This window comes from Chiloscyllium plagiosum, unplaced genomic scaffold (genome assembly GCF_037043375.1).
Source record: "Chiloscyllium plagiosum isolate Xiang-an unplaced genomic scaffold, Cpla_swu_hap1 HiC_scaffold_6, whole genome shotgun sequence".
NCBI classification, from domain to species: domain Eukaryota; kingdom Metazoa; phylum Chordata; class Chondrichthyes; order Orectolobiformes; family Hemiscylliidae; genus Chiloscyllium; species Chiloscyllium plagiosum.
In genome coordinates, this window is record NW_028270144.1 from 76,226,147 (window position 1) to 76,246,281 (window position 20,135).

General features: G+C 39.2%; 1 protein-coding gene across 1 annotated transcript in view; it reads left to right on the forward strand.

The window, feature by feature from the left end:
* LOC122551056 (high-affinity choline transporter 1-like) overlaps positions 1 to 19,856 on the forward strand; it is a 232,317-nt gene extending 212,461 nt beyond the window's left edge. Inside the window, exons 6-8 of the mRNA XM_043692699.2 lie at positions 16,203 to 16,356; positions 16,893 to 17,110; positions 19,245 to 19,856. Coding sequence (XP_043548634.1) covers positions 16,203 to 16,356; positions 16,893 to 17,110; positions 19,245 to 19,856 — 984 coding nt within the window. The remainder of the gene's footprint in view (positions 1 to 16,202; positions 16,357 to 16,892; positions 17,111 to 19,244) is intronic.
* Positions 19,857 to 20,135: the final 279 nt, after the last annotated feature.

Here is a 20,135-nt window from a genome sequence, read left to right on the forward strand (position 1 = left end):
TAATCAGTCTCTCCCTATAACTCAAACCCTCCAACCCTGACAACGTCCTTGTAAATCTTTTCTGAAACCTTTCAAGTTTCACAGCATCCTTCCTATAATAGGAAGACCAGAAGTGAATGCAGTTTTCCAAAAATGGCCTAACCAATGTCCTGTACCGCCTACAGCATTATGTCTTTGATATAAATGACTTGGATGTGAACATTGGAGGTATGGTTAGTAGGTTTGCAGATGACACCAAAATTGGTGATGTGGTGGACAGCCAAAAAGTATACCTTACAGTACAATGGGACCTTGATCAGATAGCCAATGGGCTGAAGAGTGGCAAATGGAGTTCAAGTTAGATAAAGTGAGGGGCTGCACTTTGAAAAGGCAAATCAGGGCAGGACTTATTCACTTAATTATTCACTTATTCACTTCCTGTTGCTGAACAAAGAGACCTTGGAGTGCAGGTTCATAGTTCCTTGAAAATAGAGTCACAGATTAACAGAATAATGAAGAAGGCATTTGGTATCCTTGGCTTTATTAGTCAGTGCATTGAGTGTGGGAGTTGGGAGGTTATGTTGCAGCTGTACAAGGTTGAGGTAAGGACATCGGAGAAAGTGCTTCACACCCTCAAATTGTTGAACTTGATATTGAGTCCAGAAGGGGGTAGAGTTCTCAAGTGGAAAATGGACATAAATTTGTAATAATAATGGATCACAAACCCATGTTAGGTGTACTAGGACAAGGCAGCACTGCCCATAGGTTCAGACCAAATTCAGCAGTGGGCTCTAATACTAAATGTGTATAATTATAAGTTGGAATGCTATCTCGAAGGCCAAGGAGCACATGCGGATGCATTGAGCATATTTCCCAGTGGCAGATACAACATGGTTGGCACCACCACAGGAAGAGTCTGTAATGGTTTTAAACATTCTGGACACACTTCCAGTCACAGCTGACAATATCAGACTTTACAGCAAAAAAATCCAGTCCCAGCAAAACTGAAATAGCTGGTGGTGATAGGGAAAAACAAAGGGCCATCGCAAACAGAATTGGAACCTTTTTATACATGGAAAGATTACAGTAGAGGATGGCACATTATTATAGGGAACAAGAGTGATTGTCCCAAGCAAAGGTCACTGCCAGATATTGACTGAACTCCACCAGGGTCTCCCAGGAGTTTCCAAAATGCAGATGAGAAGTTATGTCTGGTGGTCAGGATTGGATGCTGACATAGCTGCATTAGTGGGACAGTGCTGTAGATTGCCAACAAGAACAAAAGTTACTGCCAGCAGCTCCCTCACATTCATGAGAATGGCTGGGTAAACTCCAGACTTAGTTACACATCAACTGTGGTAGCTGCTTCCATGGACTAAATGTTCTTACTCAAAGTGGTTGAACATTCATAGAGTTAATTCATCAAACACAGCAATGATGATAGAAAAGCTGTGCACATCTTTTTTAGTACACAGACTCCCAGAAGTGTTGGTCTCACATAATAGGCCATAGTTTACCAGCAGTGAATTTGAGTATTTCCTAAAGTTGAATGGGATTTGACATATACTATCCATCATCCAATGGCCAAAAAGCAGTCCAAACTTTGAAAGCAGGCTTAAAGAAACAGCCTACAGCTTCACTAGTCACCAAACTGTCCTGGTTCCTATTTGATTATCGGATCACCCTTTTTGCATCTCCAGGGTTAGCTCCAGCAGAGTCGCTAATGGGGAGAAGATTCCACAAGAGGTTAATTCTGACATTCCTGGATCTGGGAAGGAGAGAGAAAAATGGCATCTGGAACGCCAATGCTGAACACAAGACTCTGCTAAGTGAGAGAGCCAGTTTACTTCAGGTGACAAAGTTTGGTGCAAGAACCACAGAAATGGCCCTGAATGGGCTAAAGGCATATTCAACGCAAGGTCAGGTCCATTAACATATGACGTTTAGGTAGTTACTACAGTCCCATACAAACATGTGGACCATATGAAAGCTGCAAACTCCCAAACCGTACAGGAGCAAAACGTGCCAGGCTCCACGACAGCCTTTTGTGTCTGTTCCAGAACCCACGGGTTCTTCCACTTTGTCAAGTTTGAAGATACCTGAGAATCTGAGATAGACATAGTGAATGTCACCACCTCACGCCTTTGCCACCTGAAGAAGAGAATGAACTTCTTCCAAGACACTCCAGGCGCAGGAGGTGAGCTATTGTATGTTACATGCCGCCCGTATCAGAGGCAGAGTTGGAGAAAGCTGACCTGGTGTTAAAACACCCCAGGAGACACTGCAAATAAAAGAAACGACCTATATCCTTGGACACAGAGGAAGAAGGATGTAATGTTTCTAACAAGATCAGCCAGGTGGACCTCATAGAATATGAATTCCTTATTGGGACTATTAATCTGGTCCAATCAGGGAGCCTGGCTGACAGATAAAAAACAGGAGTATAGGGAAAATATAAGCACCACTGCTAGGCCTTTGGGTGCTGTGATAATGTTGGGAAGGAGAAAAAAGGCTCTGTTCTCTTGGAGAGCTGGCTCTGAGAGAGCTGAATTCAGTGTCAAGGAGACTCCACATGTAAATAAAGGGTGACTTGCTGACGAGATACCGGCTTCTGTGGAGATATTTGATTCACATGCCTTTAGCCTTTGATCAAGTGAGCTTTAACATATTATTTTCATACTTCCTCATCTTCAACTTGCAGAGTTTCCTCATTTGTCTTTGCACTTAAGAAACAGCCTTAAGTCACCATTGCAAATCATCTTATTAGGCTACTGAAATCCTATAGAATTTCTCCATATTAATTGACTTTCTATTTCAGCAAGAATAATAACATTTCATAGCTTCAAAGTGTGGTTGCCTGGAACATTCAGCCTGTCTGTCAGTATCTGTGGAGAGAAAAAAACATAGTTAATATTTCAATCAGTATGACTTCCAAATAAGTGTCATTTTCACTCAAAACAATAACTCTAGGTTGAAACTAGAAGATAGGAGCAGCTGTAGGCCAGCCTTTTAAGCCTGCTTCACCATTTGATATGATCATGGTTAAACGTCCAACTCAATCCCCTGTTCCCATCTTCTCCTGGTTTCTTTTGATCACCTCAACTGTAAGAACTATATCTAACTCCTTCTTGAAAACATTTTGTTTTGGCCTCAACTACTGACTGTGGAAGAAAATTCCACATGCTCACCATTCTCTGGGTGAAGAAATTTATTCTCACCTCAGTCCTAGATGGCTTACCCTATATCCTTAGACTGTAATGCCCAGTCATCAATAACATCTATCCTGCAATCTGGGAGAATTTTATCAGTTTCTGTGAGATCCTCCTCAATCTTCTAAACTCCAATGACTTTGGTGCTGACTGATCCTGACTGATCCAGTCTCTCTTCATACATCAATCCTACTATCGGTGGAATCAGTTGGGTAAATCTTTGTTCCTCACCCTTTGTAGGAAGAACATTCTTCCTCAGATAAGGCCAGGTGTCACAGAATACTCCAGGTATAGTCTGACCAAGGTACTGTAGAATTACAGGAGAAAGTGAGGACTGCAGATGCTGGAGATCAGAGCTGAAAAATGTGTTGCTGGAAAAGCGCAGTAGGTCAGGCAGCATCCAAGGAACAGGAGAATCGACGTTTCGGGCATAAGCTCTTCTTCAGGAATTACAGAAAGATATTCCTACTCATATATCTAAATCCTCTTGTTATGAAGGCAAACATACTATTTACTGCAGTCACAGCCTACTTTCAGTGACTGGTGTTCATGGACACCAGGTCACATTGCATCTCCCCTTTTCCCAATCTTTCACTGTTCAGATAATAATCTACTTTTCTGCTTTTGCTACAAAAGTAGAAAATCTCACATTAATCCACATACACTTCATCTGCCATGTATTTACCCACTCACTCAACTTGTCCAATTCACACTGAATCATCTCTGCAGCTTCCTTTGTGATGTCTGCAATCCTGCAGATGTTATATTTAGGTCCCCCATCTAAATTATTATTATACTGTTGTGAATAGCTGGTGTCTAATAAGCAGTGACTCTTGTGGTCCCCCAGTAGTCACTGACTGCCACTCATAAAAAAGATTTGGCTATTCCTACTCTTTGTTTCCTGTTTGCTGTACTGGGCTAATGGTCGGATACTTGGTAGTGTGGATGAGCAGAGGGATCTTGGTATCCATGTACACAGATCTTTGAAAGTTGCCACCCAGGTAAATAGTGCGGTGAAGAAGGCATATGGCGTACTGGCTTTTATTGGTAGAGGAATTGAGTTCCGGAGTACTGAGGTCATGTTGCAGTTGTATAAGACTCTGGTGCGGCCGCATCTGGAGTATTGTGTGCAGTTTTGGTCGCCATACTGTAGGAAGGATGTGGAGGCACTGGAACGGGTGCAGAGGAGGTTTACCAGGATGTTGCCTGGTATGGTAGAAAGATCGTATGAGGAAAGGCTGAGGCACTTGGGGTTGTTTTCATTGGAGAAAAGAAGGTTTAGGGCTGACTTGATAGAGGTGTACAAGATGATTAGGGGTTTAGATAGGGTCAACAGTGAGAATCTTTTTCCACGTATGGAGTCAGCTATTACAAGGGGGCATAGCTTTAAATTAAGGGGGGGTAGGTATAGGACAGATGTTAGGGGTAGGTTCTTTACTCAGCGAGTCGTGAGTTCGTGGAATGCCCTGCCAGTACCAGTGGTGGACTCTCCCTCATTATGGGCATTTAAGCGGGCATTGGATAGGCATATGGAGGATAGTGGGCTAGTGTAGGTTACGTGGGCTTGGATCGGCGCAACATCGAGGGCCGAAGGGCCTGTACTGCGCTGTATTCTTCTATGTTCTATGTTCTATGCTAGACAGTTCTCCACCCCCAAATGCATGCACTTTAATGTTACATGCTAATCTCTTGTGTGGCACCATATCAAAAATCATCTGAAAGTCCAATTAAACCACATTGCATCCTCAAAATATTCCAGTAGATTTATCAAACATGATTTCCCTTTCATAACTTCATGCCAACTCTGTCCAGTCCTGTCATTATTTTCCAAGTCCTCTGATATTAAACTATTGTACTGGACTCTTGTATTTTTCCTACTACTGATGTCAGGCTAGCCAATCTCTAATGTACTGTTTTCGCTCTACCTCTTTTTTAAAATGATGGGACTATATTAACTACTCTACAATCTGTAGGAACTGTTCTAGAGACTGTAAAATCTTGAAAGATTACCATCAATGCACCCATTATTTTTAGGGCCACTTCCTTCTGGGATGTAGATTTTCATTCCCTAAGGATATATCAGTATTGAGACCTATCAATTTCCCTGAAATCATTTCCCTAATTGGTTTCTTTCAGTTCCTTCATCTCAATAGACCGTGTGCTCCCCAATGTTTTTAGGAAGTTATTTTTGTCCTCCTTTTTGAAAATAGAAACAACATATGTATTTAATTGACTTGCCATTTCTTATTTAATTGGTCTGCCATTTCAACGACACCCTACCATCACTCAACTACACCCTGTTTTAATGAGTATCTCTTAGAATTTGCTCAAGTTAAAACCTAGTTAATAACTTGCAAGTTATTCATCAAGTTTATCTAGTAGTGTGAAATAACATCTGATTAGATTAGATTACTTACAGTGTGGAAACAGGCCCTTCGGCCCAACAAGTCCACACTGACCCGCCGAAGCGTAACCCACCCAGACCCATTCTCCAACATTTACCCCTTCACCTAACACTACGGGCAATTTAGCATGGCCAATTCACCTAGCCTGCACATTTTTGGAATGTGGGAGGAAACCGAAGCACCCGGAGGAAACCCACGCAGACACGGGGAGAATGTGCAAACTCCACACAATTCCCTGAGGCGGGAATTGAACTCGGGTCTCTGGCGCTGTGAGGCAGCAGTGCTAACCACTGTGCCACTGTGCCGCCCACAAGTAGCATGTTGAGCATGTTGAGTAGAAAAATAGGTTAAATAAAAAAATATAAAAATATCATAAAGTTAGCAGAGTAATTACTGGTGATTGTTAATAGTTAAAGAAGTCACTGTGATTTAGTGATGGCGAAAGACATTCAGTTGTATGTGATAACATCTCCAAATAGAAAATAAAATAAAGAAGAGAGACTCTTATGGTATCGTGGTAATGCCCCTATGTCTGAGCTAGGAACCCAAATTCAATTCCCATCTTTGCCAGAGGTGTGAAATAATATCTCTGAACAGGTGATTATGAAAATTTATGTACAATTAGCACAATCAAATATACAAATCATATAACAGAAGTAAAGTATAACCAAAGGCCTAATAGTAGAGAGAAATTTAAGGTAATTAGTATCATGAGGGAAAACAAATTGTACAAATGTACGGAACTAACACAACATCAAATTCCTGAACTTTATAACTAGTATCTGGATCAATGGTGCTGGAAGAGCACAGCAGTTCAGGCAGCATCCAAGGAGCTTCAGCAAAATCGACGTTTCAGGAGCATTTGCCCGAAACGTCGATTTTACTGAAGCTCCTTGGATGCTGCCTGAACTGCTGTCTCTTCCAGCACCATTGATCCAGAATCTGGTTTCCAGCATCTGCAGTCATTGTTTTTACCTCCTTTATAACTAGTACCCTAGAATGCCAAAAGCGGTCATTACAGAGTTTTTCCAGAATGACTCCAACGGAGAAAGTCATCAGAAGTAATTGTTATTTAAGAAAGGGTGAGAAAACAGGGAACTACATGCCAGTTCACCTGATATCAGTGTTCAGGAAATTGCTGGAATGCCTTATTAAGGAAGTGTTATTGATGGACTGAGAGAAGACAAAACCAAATTGACTGTATGAAAGAAAAATCATGTTTGAAAAATTTATTACAGTTTATTGGGGATGTAAGTTGTAGAGTAAATAAAGGGAACCGGCATTTGGAATATATGTGGATTCCCAACAGGTATTTAATTAGGTGCCTCACCCAAACGTTAATACTCTATAGACTTGGAAGTTATTTATTAATATGTATTGAAGATTGGTTAACAGAGGTATAAAAAGGCATTTTCCTTCATCAGTGCTGGATTGTCAGCTATTTTCAATCTATTTTCAATCTATATTAATAACTATTACAAAGAGACTGTGTAATATTTATACATTTGCTGATGGCACAAAACTAGGTGTAAAATGTATGCAATGAGGAAGAGACACAGATGCTATAAAGGAATATAGACAGGTTCATTAAGTGAGCAACAATGTGGCAGATGGAATAAAATGTAGGGAAGTGTGAAATTATTTACTTTAGTCAGAAGGATAGAAAAACAGAATATTTCTTAAAAGGCGTTATGATTTTTTGATGTTGATATTCATAGAGACTTAAAGTGACTCCTTCTTTGGCAGTCCCTCAGGGTCGAGGATGACTCTACAGTGGTTCTACAGTGACTGAGATGTCCAATCCAGGTGAGGGGCACACTCTGGATTCTGCACGCTGTTTCTGCTGCTTGGAAATGCTGCTCCTCCAGTTTATATGTTTTAATGCAAGCGATTCTGATGTGTCAGTGGGGATGTTGCATTTGTTGAGAGTGGCTTTCAGGATGTCTTCATAGCATTTCACTTGCCCTCCTAATGATCACTTACGATTGCAGAGGTCAGAGTAGAGCACTTGTTTAGGGTGTCATGTGCTAGGCATGATGATATAGCTAAATAATATAGGCCACCCATTGTAACTGCTGGTCATATGTGACCAGTGTCTCAAAACTGGGGATATTGGCCAGGAAGAGAACACATAGGTATGCCTCTCCTACCAATGGATTTGCAGAATTTGTGAAGGCAGTGCTGGTGATAACTCTGTAGGAATTTGAAGTGTCTGCTGTACATGGTCCATGTTTCTGATGCATGCAGGAGGGTGAGGACCATGGCTGTTTTGTAGGTGCTAGATTTGACATCTTGGACTTTGAACACTCTGATTCCAATCTGCCAATGGATGCCTGAGAAGCAATGTTGGCTTCTCGCATCAAGATGAGCTCCCAAGGTGTGGGAAATAATCCATGCTATCCGGGGGCACCTAGTGGAGTTTGATGGTTGGGGGTCTGTTGTTATGTAGCAGGTATGAGCAAGAATGGCCAGTAGATAACTTTTCTTTCATAGAAGTATTTTTGAAATTGGTGAATGAATCAATGAAGGCTTACAGCATGACCTCTGAGTGTATGCACATGAAAGCATTATCTGCACACTGCAGCCCAGTGACAGAAGTTGGGGTAGTCAGATTGACATTTGAAGAGTTTCCCACAAGCCCTGTAGATTAGCTCCACTCCAATGGGTGCTTCATAAAAATTGGGTGAAGTGTTGCATGAGGAAGGTGGAAAAGAGCATTGATGTGATGACGCAGGTCTGTGTGACCTTGGTTTGCACTCACATTTGGTCTGTGGAAGATCCATTGGTGAGGATCATGGCTTGCATGTCATTGTTAAACAGGCAGGCAATGGTGACAAATTTCTATATGCAGCTGAATTTGAAAGGATATTTCACAATCCCACATGGTCGACAGAGTCAAAGGCCTTTGTGAGATTGAAGAAGGCCATGTACAGAAGTCAGTGCTGTTTGATGCACGTTTCTTAGATTTATTGTGCCCTGAAAATCATATCCATTGCTCCTCCTGATGGGCAGACACTGCATTAAGACTCGAAGAGGAGTTCTTCAGTCATTGGGAGGAGGTGTTGAGGAGGATTCTCATGATGATCTTTCTGTGGCATACAGGTGTGAAATCCTTTGGACTTTTCTCCTTTTTTGAAGATGGTTACAATTATGCATCTAGGAAATCTCCTGGCATGTTGTCTTCCTTCCAGACAAGGGTGATATGTTTGCGGTTTCATATCAAGTGTACCTCTGTATTTTAATACCTCTGTGGGGATTCCATCTGTGCTGGACACTGTTTCTTTCAGTGTTAAAAGGTATTTTATGATCTACTCGTGCAAGGAATAGATAAGGCTAGCATTAAGATACAGCAAGGAATTCAGAAGGCAAGTGACATGTTGACTTTATTGAAAGAGGTTTGGAGTACAAGAATGAAGTCTTAGAATAAATTGTATCAGGCTATAGTGAAACCACACCTATGGAATTACATACAGACTTGGTCTCTATAACCAAGGAAGGACATGCATTCTTGGAAACAGCACACGAGATTTGAAATTCAAATTGCAAGTTCCCTAGATGTTTTCATGCTAATGGAAAAGTTGCCCTATTTGCGAGGTTGAGTAAATTGGTTTTATGCTCTCTGAATGTGAGAAAAATGAAAGATTATCACATTGAAACACACAAAATTCTGAAAGACTTAATATGGTAGGCCGTAAAAGCTGTTTTCCTTGGCCAGGGAATTTAGAACAAGGAGCCTTAGCAGAAGGAGTTAATCATTTAAGATTGAGATGAGGAGAAACTTCTATATGCAAAAACTTTTATGAATCTTTCAATTTTTATTTTTGACACAAATTCAGCCCAAAACATCCCTGATACCCAACGTTCTTTTTCAGGTACTTATCCTGCCCAGCAACACAGGGTGAGGGAGCCCAAGAATGGTGCTTCTGAATTTCTTCACCAACAAATTGCAAAATTTTCCTACTAAAGCATAAAAATAAATGTTGACAAAATGGAGAAGGGGCATGATTACACTGCAGGACAGTCAAATTTGCATGATAAGTTATGTTCCATGTTTTAACTCATCAACTCTGATGATGGTTTCTCCCAACATTTGGCCTATAGATATGATTGGTTTGTGGGCATTCCAACACTTTCTGAATAACATTATAAAGTAGATTTCATATTTATAAATGCAAATTGTGCAGGTGTAAAAGGATTAGAAAAATAGGTTGTCAAGTTTTAAGTTTCCTATTTATTTCCATAAGCAATTTTCCAGCTAGGTCCATTTATGCATTAAGCACAGATATATACATCTTGTGTTGGTATTGCATTTCCTGACAACATTTTTAATACCTGCAAGGGTGACATTAGGAGGATGATTTTCTCTCAAGACAAAAGTTGGGAGTTAGTAGCCTTACTGCCTCCATTGTCTGCTGTACATTTTCTCCAAGAAACCCTTGGTGAGTTACGGTAGAGTATCTTGTAGATGGTAGGCTCTGCTGCCACTGTGTTTCATTATTCGTTAAATATTTAAGGTCTCCCAACCATCATCTAATCTCTTTTTTTGGAGTTTTGGAAGGCCTTTTGTAATGCATATAAGGTTTTGATAGATAGTTATCTCTATAGGAAAGCCATTACCCCATACATACTTAAGCAGTCCCTTTGATTGAAGATAACCTGGTTTCACTTGTGTTCGACGAATTTTGAAATAGTTGGTAAGACTGATGTGTAATCAGTGGACTGCATCACATGTGGGGCAGGTGGTGCACGAAAGGGTTACACAGTTGAACTGCTTGAACGTTTGTGTGCTCTTTCCTATACCTTGACACTTTATGCTTCTGACAAGATCTCTTAATGTTTTTGGTGCATTCCTGAATATACCTTAGGTATCACACTTTGTGCGACACTGATGGTATCAGGTTTCCAAGCTACAATGGTAGTGCAGCATTCAGGGCTGTCATTATTGGATTGTTCACAAGAATTCCAATGCTCCAAATCCCAAAGTTCCTTTTGATGAATGGAAAGATGTCTCAGTATGATTTTTTTTTAACAAAATGTGACTGGATTATTTCATGCCATACATTGTCTGCAGATTGGGATCTGGATCCAATGGCAAGGGGGATTCAAAGATTTTTTTATTCACTGATGGGAAATGGGCTTCACTGTTTGGGCCAACATTTATGATCCATCAATACTTGTCTTTGAGAAGGTGGTGAGCTGCTTTCTTGAATGACACAGTGCATGTATTGTAAGTAGATCTACAATGTCGTTAGGGAGGGAGTTTCAGGGTGTTGATCCAGTGAAAGTGAGGAAACAGCAATATATTTCTAAGTCAGGATTGGAGGTCAAGTTCTGGTCTGAGACATTAGCTAGTCTGTGCATGATTAGATAGTATATAACCTGTAGCCAGGAACCACATTATAAACACTAAATCTGGTGATTTAATATTGTCCAACAATTGAACAAAAGCATTTGTTACATGGTTCTTGAATAAATTCAAAACATTTTGTTTTTTCCCAGGTGTCAGATAGTAGGAATCTCTGTGCTTTAGAAACTATATCAGACTTCTTTATAATAAAAATTAAACCAGACCAGAAACCCAAGAAAGCAGATTTTGCTTAATTACTTTGAATGTGCAGTTCCTCTTTGGATACAGATCTGCTAAAACACACAATGCATTGCCTCAGTCTGAACTGATGTCTATAACACAGATATATACATTAGAAAGAACATGTACTCACAGCTTATCTTGTTGAATGCCTCGATTTCAATGCCTGAAATAAATATCCCTTACCCCTTCAATATCAATCAGAGTTATAACTTGTTTTCCATAGGTTAAAGTGCTGCTTTCTGAACCTCAGTAATGTCACACAAATTACATGTGCACATACTTACAAGTTCTTCACTTGAACTGATAAGTTCAAAACTGACAGAAAGAGGTAGATTCCAACTTAATCATGAGCATGTAAACCTGTAGCTGTTGGTAACTTGACCCAAGTATATATGCCTTATCACAGTAATCATCCAATTATGTGAAGAAACAGCTTACAGGACTGACTTTCCTATTCCTATTTTATATTCTAATGTCAATGCCAGGTTCTTCTATCCAAGGTGCACTCAGAATGGAGGGATAACCCTTTAGAACTGAGATGGAATGGAATTTCTTCCGTCAGAGAGTGGTGAATCCATGGAACTCATTACCAAAGAAAGCTGTGGAGGCCAAGTCATTGAGTGTATTTGAGACAGAGATAGATAGGCTCTTTATTAGTGAGGGGACCAAGGATAATGGAGACAGGGCAAGAGAATGGGTTTGAGAAAAATATTAGCTGTGATCAAATGGTGGCGCAGACTCTGGGATGAATAGTCTTTTTCTACTCCTATATCTTATGGTCTTATATTCTGGTTTGAAACTTCTACCGTGGAGAAGGCCTAAAAGTCTGCAGCAGTGGTTGGTTATGTGAGGTGTTGGAAGCAATATATTTCCCAGTATTTTCATTTGAGTGGAGGTGAAATTGAAATAAATTCCTTGACTATTTTTGGATACCAGGCTTCAATCCTGCTTTGAAGACCAGATGGGCCACAGTTCATAACGAATTGAAATTATCTGACAAGGCAACTGTCCACAAATACAAACATCAACTGTCACATAAAAACTAAGAGAAAGAACACAGCTATGAGATCACCCTAATGTGCCGTCATTGATTCTTCAGTAAGAATCTTCAGAATTAGTAACTGGCAATGGAATTCCGTCTTTAATTCCTTCTGTGCAATATAGCACTTTATGTTAAATAATAGCTATATCCTGGGTACTTGGTGTGAATCTGCACTGAAAATTTCCATGTATCTACGAAAAATCTCCCTGTAATGACTGTTTTCAGTCAGCCACAATGAATGCGGGTTCTACCTCTGACCTAAATAATGCCTCTAGTTCAGGTAATTTAAGATGAGCATCCAGTTTTCATATAATTTTAAATATGATGGAGCTCTCAATAAGGCATCCTGCAGTGCATTTCTGTATGTGCAATACATGTAGGATAGTTCTTCATAAAAGACTTCATGTAGAAACTTGCACCGTCTTTGGCTCCCTCCTGGGTGAAGTATATTGTTCTAACAAATAATTATTTTTAAAAGTCCAACAATGACTAGGATCTCGAGCACATCTGTTTTAATTCAGAAAACTGACAGAAATGGATCCAACCTCAAGTAACATGTCAGTAAGTTAGGTTGCACAAGACCTGTTCTTTGACAGTTCTGCAACAGCAAGGAATTGGCCTCCACGTACCACACGAGGAATATTGTGAATTATCCAAAGCATTATATTACAGAAAGAATATAGAGACATTGGATAAGGTGGAAAAGAGATTCATGGGATAAAAATATGCAAATACAGGTTGTTCCCGAAAACATACATTTCATCAATGCATTTTGGCTGTAAGCTGATTAGTGAATTGGGGAACGATTTTTTTAAAACACAAACTCCTTTTGGCTATTATGTGATTCCATCCCCGGCTACCTTAAGTCCAAACTAGGTGTTTACTTCAGTCAAGCAAGAGAGGTTGGATGTTGGGACAACTTTTTTCTGACCTCATTGTTGATGTTTTCGAGGATGTTTTTAGAAATTATTGCTGGAGAAAAGATTTGGATTTCAAGATTCTCCTCATTCTGGACAAAGCACCAGGCCATCCTCCCACCATTGGTGAGCTTTCTGAAAATATCAAAGTGCTATTTCTACCTCCAAGCACAACCTCATGGTTCATTCAACCCATAGACCAGGATGCAATAGCAACTTTTAAAGCTTATTATTTAAGGTGCATATTCAGGAAGCTGATCGCAACAACTGAGAGGGGTAATGAGGACAGTGATCTTCAATTTTGGAAGAGCTTTAACATTAAGAATGCTATTGACATCATTATGGCCTGAGGTGATGTCAGTAAGGACTGCCTGCATGCAGTTTGGAAGAAGCTTCTCCCAGATTTTCTTCATGATTTTACAGGCAAGAACTTTGCACTTCTCTTTTGTCTTCTATCCTGAGGGAAGTTGAGAAGCTGTTGCAGCTCTTAGAAGACAATGATTACAATCCAGAATGAAGCAGAGTGGCAGTTCGTGGCATAAGTCTTATCTGGCACCTTATGAACAGCTTCTTCATGAACAAAGAAAGATGGCAAAGTAGCAAAAACTAGATGCCTTTTTTAAGGAGTAAGTGAGGACTGCAGATGCTGGAGATCAAAGCTGAAAATGTGTTGCTGGAAAAGCGCAGCAGGTCAGGCAGCATCCAAGGAGCAGGAGAATCGACGTTTCGGGCATGAGCCCTTCTTTAAGCCAACCTCAAGAAACAGTCTGAGGTCATTGAACTGCAGCCATCCACTTCTGCACTAAATTGTTTTTTCGTCATAATCCTGCACCCAGAACTGCACCTGAAAGTAATGATGATGCTGATGATGACCCTCAGCCCCATCTTAATACAGTACTGGAACTCAGCAAACTCAAAAATCCCTTAAAGTGTTAAACTTATTGTGTTATTTCATTAAAATATATGATTTTAGCATTTACTTAGACTGTGCTATCATTTGTGTTAGACTAACTACTATTTTTGTTTTGATTTTTACTGATATTTTTGGTCATTTGCCCCTAACCCTGTTTTTCCCATAGGCCCCATTATTTCTATTTGGTAGCCCAGGGTAACCCAAGAATGCAAGTACTGCGTTACAGCAGAACAGACTGTGTTAGAAAAGACTGAACAAGTTGTTTTGTTTTTCCTCTGGAACAGAGACAACGAAGGGCTGACCCATTAGACGTCTCTAAAATACCAATGATTTTTTTTCAGGTGATGTGTAAAGATGATCTTTCCATTTGTAGGAATAAGCAAAACCAAAGCTCTTAAGTATCAGATAATTGCTAATAAATTCCAATAGCAGGTTTAAGAAAACTATCTTCAGCTAACCAGTAATGAAAATGTGGAACTCACTACTATATAGGATACTTGAGGCAAATAGCATAAATATTCTTAAGGGAAAACTAGGTAAGTTGCCTGGCTGAACCAAAGGGTTTGTTTCCATGCTGTATGTCTCGATGACTTGAAGTACATGAGATAGAAAAAAAGGATGTTCTAGTAGAGTTAGGTGAATAAGGTAGAAGGAGGCTTGTGCACAGCGTAAATATTGGTAGTGAGTTCAATAGCCTGCCTCTGTGCCGTATAAATCTAAAAGGCCTAGATTTTCACTAAAATGACAAGAGTTCACCCTCTTACTCAGCCAGTGTTGAATTACAAAACCTTTTATTTATCGATTGCCTTTAATGTCATAAATATCACCCATCAACACACAGGATAAAACAAAATACAACATAAAGCCACATAGGGTGATAGAAGGACAGATGATTGAAAGGTTAGTGAAAGAAGTGGATATATAAAAAAGAAGTTGGAAGGAGGAAAATAGGTTAAGGAGGGAGGATTGAATGAAGGAACTCAAGTCTTTAGCACCAATGTAGCTGAAGGTATGATCACCAGTAATGGAATAAGAGGCCAGAATTCAAGAAATACAGTTATCACAAAATATTTCAGAATCATAGAATCCCTATGGTGTCGAAACAAGCCCTTTGGCCCAATAAGTCCACACTGACCCTCCGAAGAGTAACCCACCCAGACTCATTCCCCTTTCCTATTATCCTATATTTACCCTCAGACTAATGCATCTAATCTACACATACCTGAACACTATGGGCAATTTAGCATGGCTAATTCACAGAACCTGCACATCTTTAGATTGTGGGAGGAAACCAGAGCATCTGGAGGAAACCTACGCAGGCACAGGGAGAATGTGCAAACTCCACACAGTCACCTGAGGCTGGAATCAAACCTGAGTCCCTGGATCTGTGAGGCAGCAGTGCTAACCACTCAGCCACCGTGTCACCCTGGTGGACTTGAGACTAGAGAAGAGTACAAACATTACTAGTGGCAAGACTATGGATAAATTTGAAAACAAGAATAAAAATTTTAAGTGAGGCAGAGCCAATTACATCTTAGTGAGCAAAGGAGTGATGGGTGACTGATATTTAGTGCGAGTTAGAGCATAGGTATTAGATTTTTAAATGATTGAAAGTTTACCGAGGAGGACTAAATGGGATAAAAGCCAGGGATGCATTGAAATAGTCAAGTCTAAAAGTAACAAAGGCATAAATGAGGTTTTCATCAGCAGATGAGCTGAGGCATGGAAGGAGTTGGGTAATGCTGGTCAGGCAGTCTTAGTGATTGCACAAACACATGATTAAAAGCTCATCACAGGCCGAGCTATGACTTCAAGGTTGTGAATAGTCTTGATAAACCTCAGTTTAGTCAGACAGAAGGATGGAATCAATGATTAGAAATCCAAGTTCGTAGCTGGGGACCAAAGACAACTATGTAATAAAACATGACAACATAATTTTCATCAATATCCAACCATATCAACAAATTAATGAGAAACGTACAGAATTGGTCTTAAATCAAGACTACACACTTAAGTCATGTATGATAAAAATACCTCCCTTTTAAAACTGTTTCTCTGGATGTAAATATTCATCCATGATATATTTCTGTAGCAAAGACCCACAACTTGTAGATATTAAGGCTAAGTTTTTTTTTCTGTTTTTGCAGATTTTAGGAGGAATTCCTTGGCAGGCATATTTTCAAAGGGTACTTTCGGCCTCCACAGCTGCTCAAGCACAAATACTCTCCATTGTGGCTGCTTTCAGTAGTTTAATCCTGGCTCTCCCAGCTGTAATCATTGGTGCAGTAGGAGCATCAACTGGTAATGTGAAACTGTTCTAAATCATATGAAAAATCATCAATGTCTAATCAGGGTGAAACAATCAAATATATAGATATAAGTGTGCAGACAGCAAAATTATCAAAGCACATGTGTAGTGATTGTAACAAGGTCAGTCAGGTTGACCTCACAAAATATGAATTTCCAGATTGGGACAGTTCCTTGTTATCCAATCAGGGAACCCTGGCTGACACTTAAGAACAGGAGTGTCAGACATTCTGTTCACTCTGAGAGCTGGGCTCTGAGGGAGCTGGATCAGTGTCAAGGACTCTCCATGTGTAAATAAGGGAAGACATATTGACAGGATACCAGCCTCTATGGACCTATTTCAACATGATCATTGATTTTAAGCTACTTTTTACCAAAATAATATTTATCCAGACATTATGGATTGCTAAATGTGTAATGCAAGTTTCAACTTTATTTTTTTTTAAATTCAGGCACTAGAATACATACTAAACAGAGGATTCTGCTTGCTAGAAGTCTAAGGGTTTTTTTGTTTCACATTATTGTTACAGATTGGAATCAGACAAACTATGGTCTTCCAGATCCTATGGGGAGAAATGAAACTCAGATGATTTTACCAATTATACTGCGGTACCTTTGTCCAAGTTATATTGCATTTTTTGGCCTTGGAGCAGTTTCTGCTGCAGTGATGTCATCAGCTGACTCTTCCATCCTATCAGCAAGTTCCATGTTTACTCGGAATCTTTATCATGGTGTATTTAGGCGTGAAGTGAGCATGTCTTAAACCTACAAGTCTTCAAGTTTATTTATTGTACATATTTATTTTCTTTTATGATATTACATGTATTTTACCTAGTAATGTGATTTTAAGTTATATGAAACGTTATATTTCAATCTGTCATATGAGTAACAATTTATTTTAACCACATTTAATTTCAAGTAGATTGATTTTTTACTATTGAAGGTCGTTACTGCAATATATCTATATTAATACCTTTTTTAAAAATATATTTATCCACAAATATATATGGTCTTGCTAATTGCATAGCAGTAGAAGTAGAGTGGGTTTTAACCTAAAAAGTGGTGTCACGGGTGCAAATTTGGGAAGTTATGGTATTTCAATGAATGGAAAAAATGCAACAGAGGAAGGAATTAATGTGGGAAAGAGTAAGCAGATAATGACATGAAGGGACAGAGAATGCAGATCCAAGAGAAAATCAGCAGATTTTACTAAAATAAAAAACAAAACAAGGATAATGTATTTGAATACATGTGAACTAGTTGTACAAATTGAGATAAGTAACTACTATCTAGTGGCCATAAGTAAAACATAGCTGCAGTATGATCTAGACTGTGGCTTGAATAATGAAGTTAGGAAGAACAGGAAGCTCAGCAAGGGTAGAGGAGTGGCTTAGTTAATAAAAGATGGTATTAGCACAACAGAGAGGGATGACCTAAATTCAGGAAATCAGGATATTAAAGCAGTGTGGAGAGAGTTGAGGAATGATAAAATAAAGCAATCACATGGGAAGAGTGGGTCCACGATAATTATTTTGAATTTAAACAAGGGTAGTTCTGACAAGAGCATGTAAGCAGAACAAGCAAAATTGAACTGGCAATTTAAGTAAAGGAGTAGGTCAATAGAGATGCAGTGAGAAACAGTTAAGGTGATATTCCAGAATGCATAGTTAGGTAATTTTAATCAAACAAGAAAAATTCTAAGGGACAGACCGGCCAGCGATGGTATTAATCTAAAAGAACAGATATGTGGTTGTGCAGAGATAGGTGGCAGATCAGAAGATTGGACAGAACCTATAAAGCAACAAAAGATTAACAAGGAGGAAAAAATTAGAGCGCAAGAGAAAATTAACGGAAAATATTTTTAAAAATAGGAAAACTTTCTTTAGATATTTAAAAAGGAAACAAGATAAAGTGCTGGTGCTATAGAAAATTAATCTGGGGAATTAGTAATGAAAGATGAAGAATGGTAAACAATTTGAACAGATATTTTGCCTTAATCTTCACTAGAGAGGATACAACCAGAACATCCTGGAAATAGCTGGAACTCAGGAATTGAAAGGGAGGGAGGAACTGAAGAAAATTGCAATTACCAATAAAATAGTACTGAGTAAATAGTTGGAACTGCAAGGTGACAAGTCCCCAAGTCCTGATGGACTTCATCCTAGATCTTAATAAGAAGTAGCTCGTGCGATAGTTGACGTATTAGTTTAATTTTCCAAACCTCATTAGAATCAGGAAAGGTTCATTTAAACTGGAAAATAGCTAATATAGCTCCTTTATTCAAAAAGGGATGGAGGTAGAAAAACAGGAAACTACAGGCTAGTTAGCTTAACATCTGGTATAGAGAAAATGTCAGAAGCTATTATTAAAACATAGTGCAGGAATGTGATTCTGTGCTCCAGGCTAACTAGCATCAGGTAAGATGGCTATACTAATGCTACAATAGCCTAAAGGATCCTATTCCTGATCAGCATTGAATGATTCTTACTTGAGGCCGCATGCTTTAAAAAGTTAGTTAAGTCTCTTGTGACACAATAACATCACTACCTCTACCTCAAGGCCAGAAGGTCTGGATTCAAGTTCCACTTGCTCCAGTGATGTATCATAACATGCCTGAGCTTTTTGATTAAAAATACTTAAAGTATTGGTTATTTCTGAAATGATAAATCACAGCCAGTATTCTGGCAATCACTGTTTAAGTTCATATTTGAAAATTGGTCACTTGGACAAGGTAAGAAATCTGACCACAATCACCTCAACAGATTTCAGGATATTGTGAAACCTGGACAAAGAATATATTTTTCATAAATTATTTGAGAGTAACCTTGTTACATTAAAATAGTCAACTATTTTTCCTTTATTTCTCTTCTTGTGCATTACAGGCCACAGATAATGAACTGGTGTGGGTAATGAGAGCAGGCATCATTATGTTTGGATCAATAGCAGCAGGAATGACATGGATGTCCACTTCTGTCTATGGGTTATGGTACCTAAGCTCGGATCTCATCTTCGTTCTGCTTTTTCCTCAGCTGGTATCCGTACTGTATATCAAAGGAACCAATGCTTATGGTTGCCTCACTAGTTACATCTTAGGTATTTTTCTCCGCATTAGTGGTGGTGAACCGTACCTACGATTACAACCATTGATCTGTTATGCTGGATGCTATTTGGATATCACATTTCCAAGTGGACCAATATATATCCAAACATTTCCATTCAAAACTTTGTCGATGTTGTCATGTTTACTGATGAACCTCAGTGTTTCACATCTGACCAAACTTCTCTTCGATAGGGGAGTGTTACCACAGAAAATGGACATTCTTAAAGGCTTTGATTCACAGCCTAAAAAAGAAAAAAATAATAAAGTAGGATCACTGAACAATGATAACACGGATATAGTTGAACAGACACCTACAGATAAAGAAGCTATGGACCCTTTTAATACTACTTCTGAAAATATGGAACCAAACATTGATCAAGCTCAAGTCCAGTGACTTCAAAAATGGATGACTGACACATGCCTCACTTGAAACTAATTCAAATGTGGATATTGTAGCAAAAACAAATGTATTACACCTGAAGCAAATGCCGAGTGGTTTTGGTTAGGAGCTGTAATAAATAAAACAAAACTCACTGATAAACACGTAAAGCTAGTGGACTAAAAATCCCAATTGAGTCAATTATTAGCATTGGATATTGTTAGCTAGTTACTATTCCAGTTAGTTTACAACACCAACTTGCATTTATTTAACACCCTTAAGGTAGGACGGCAC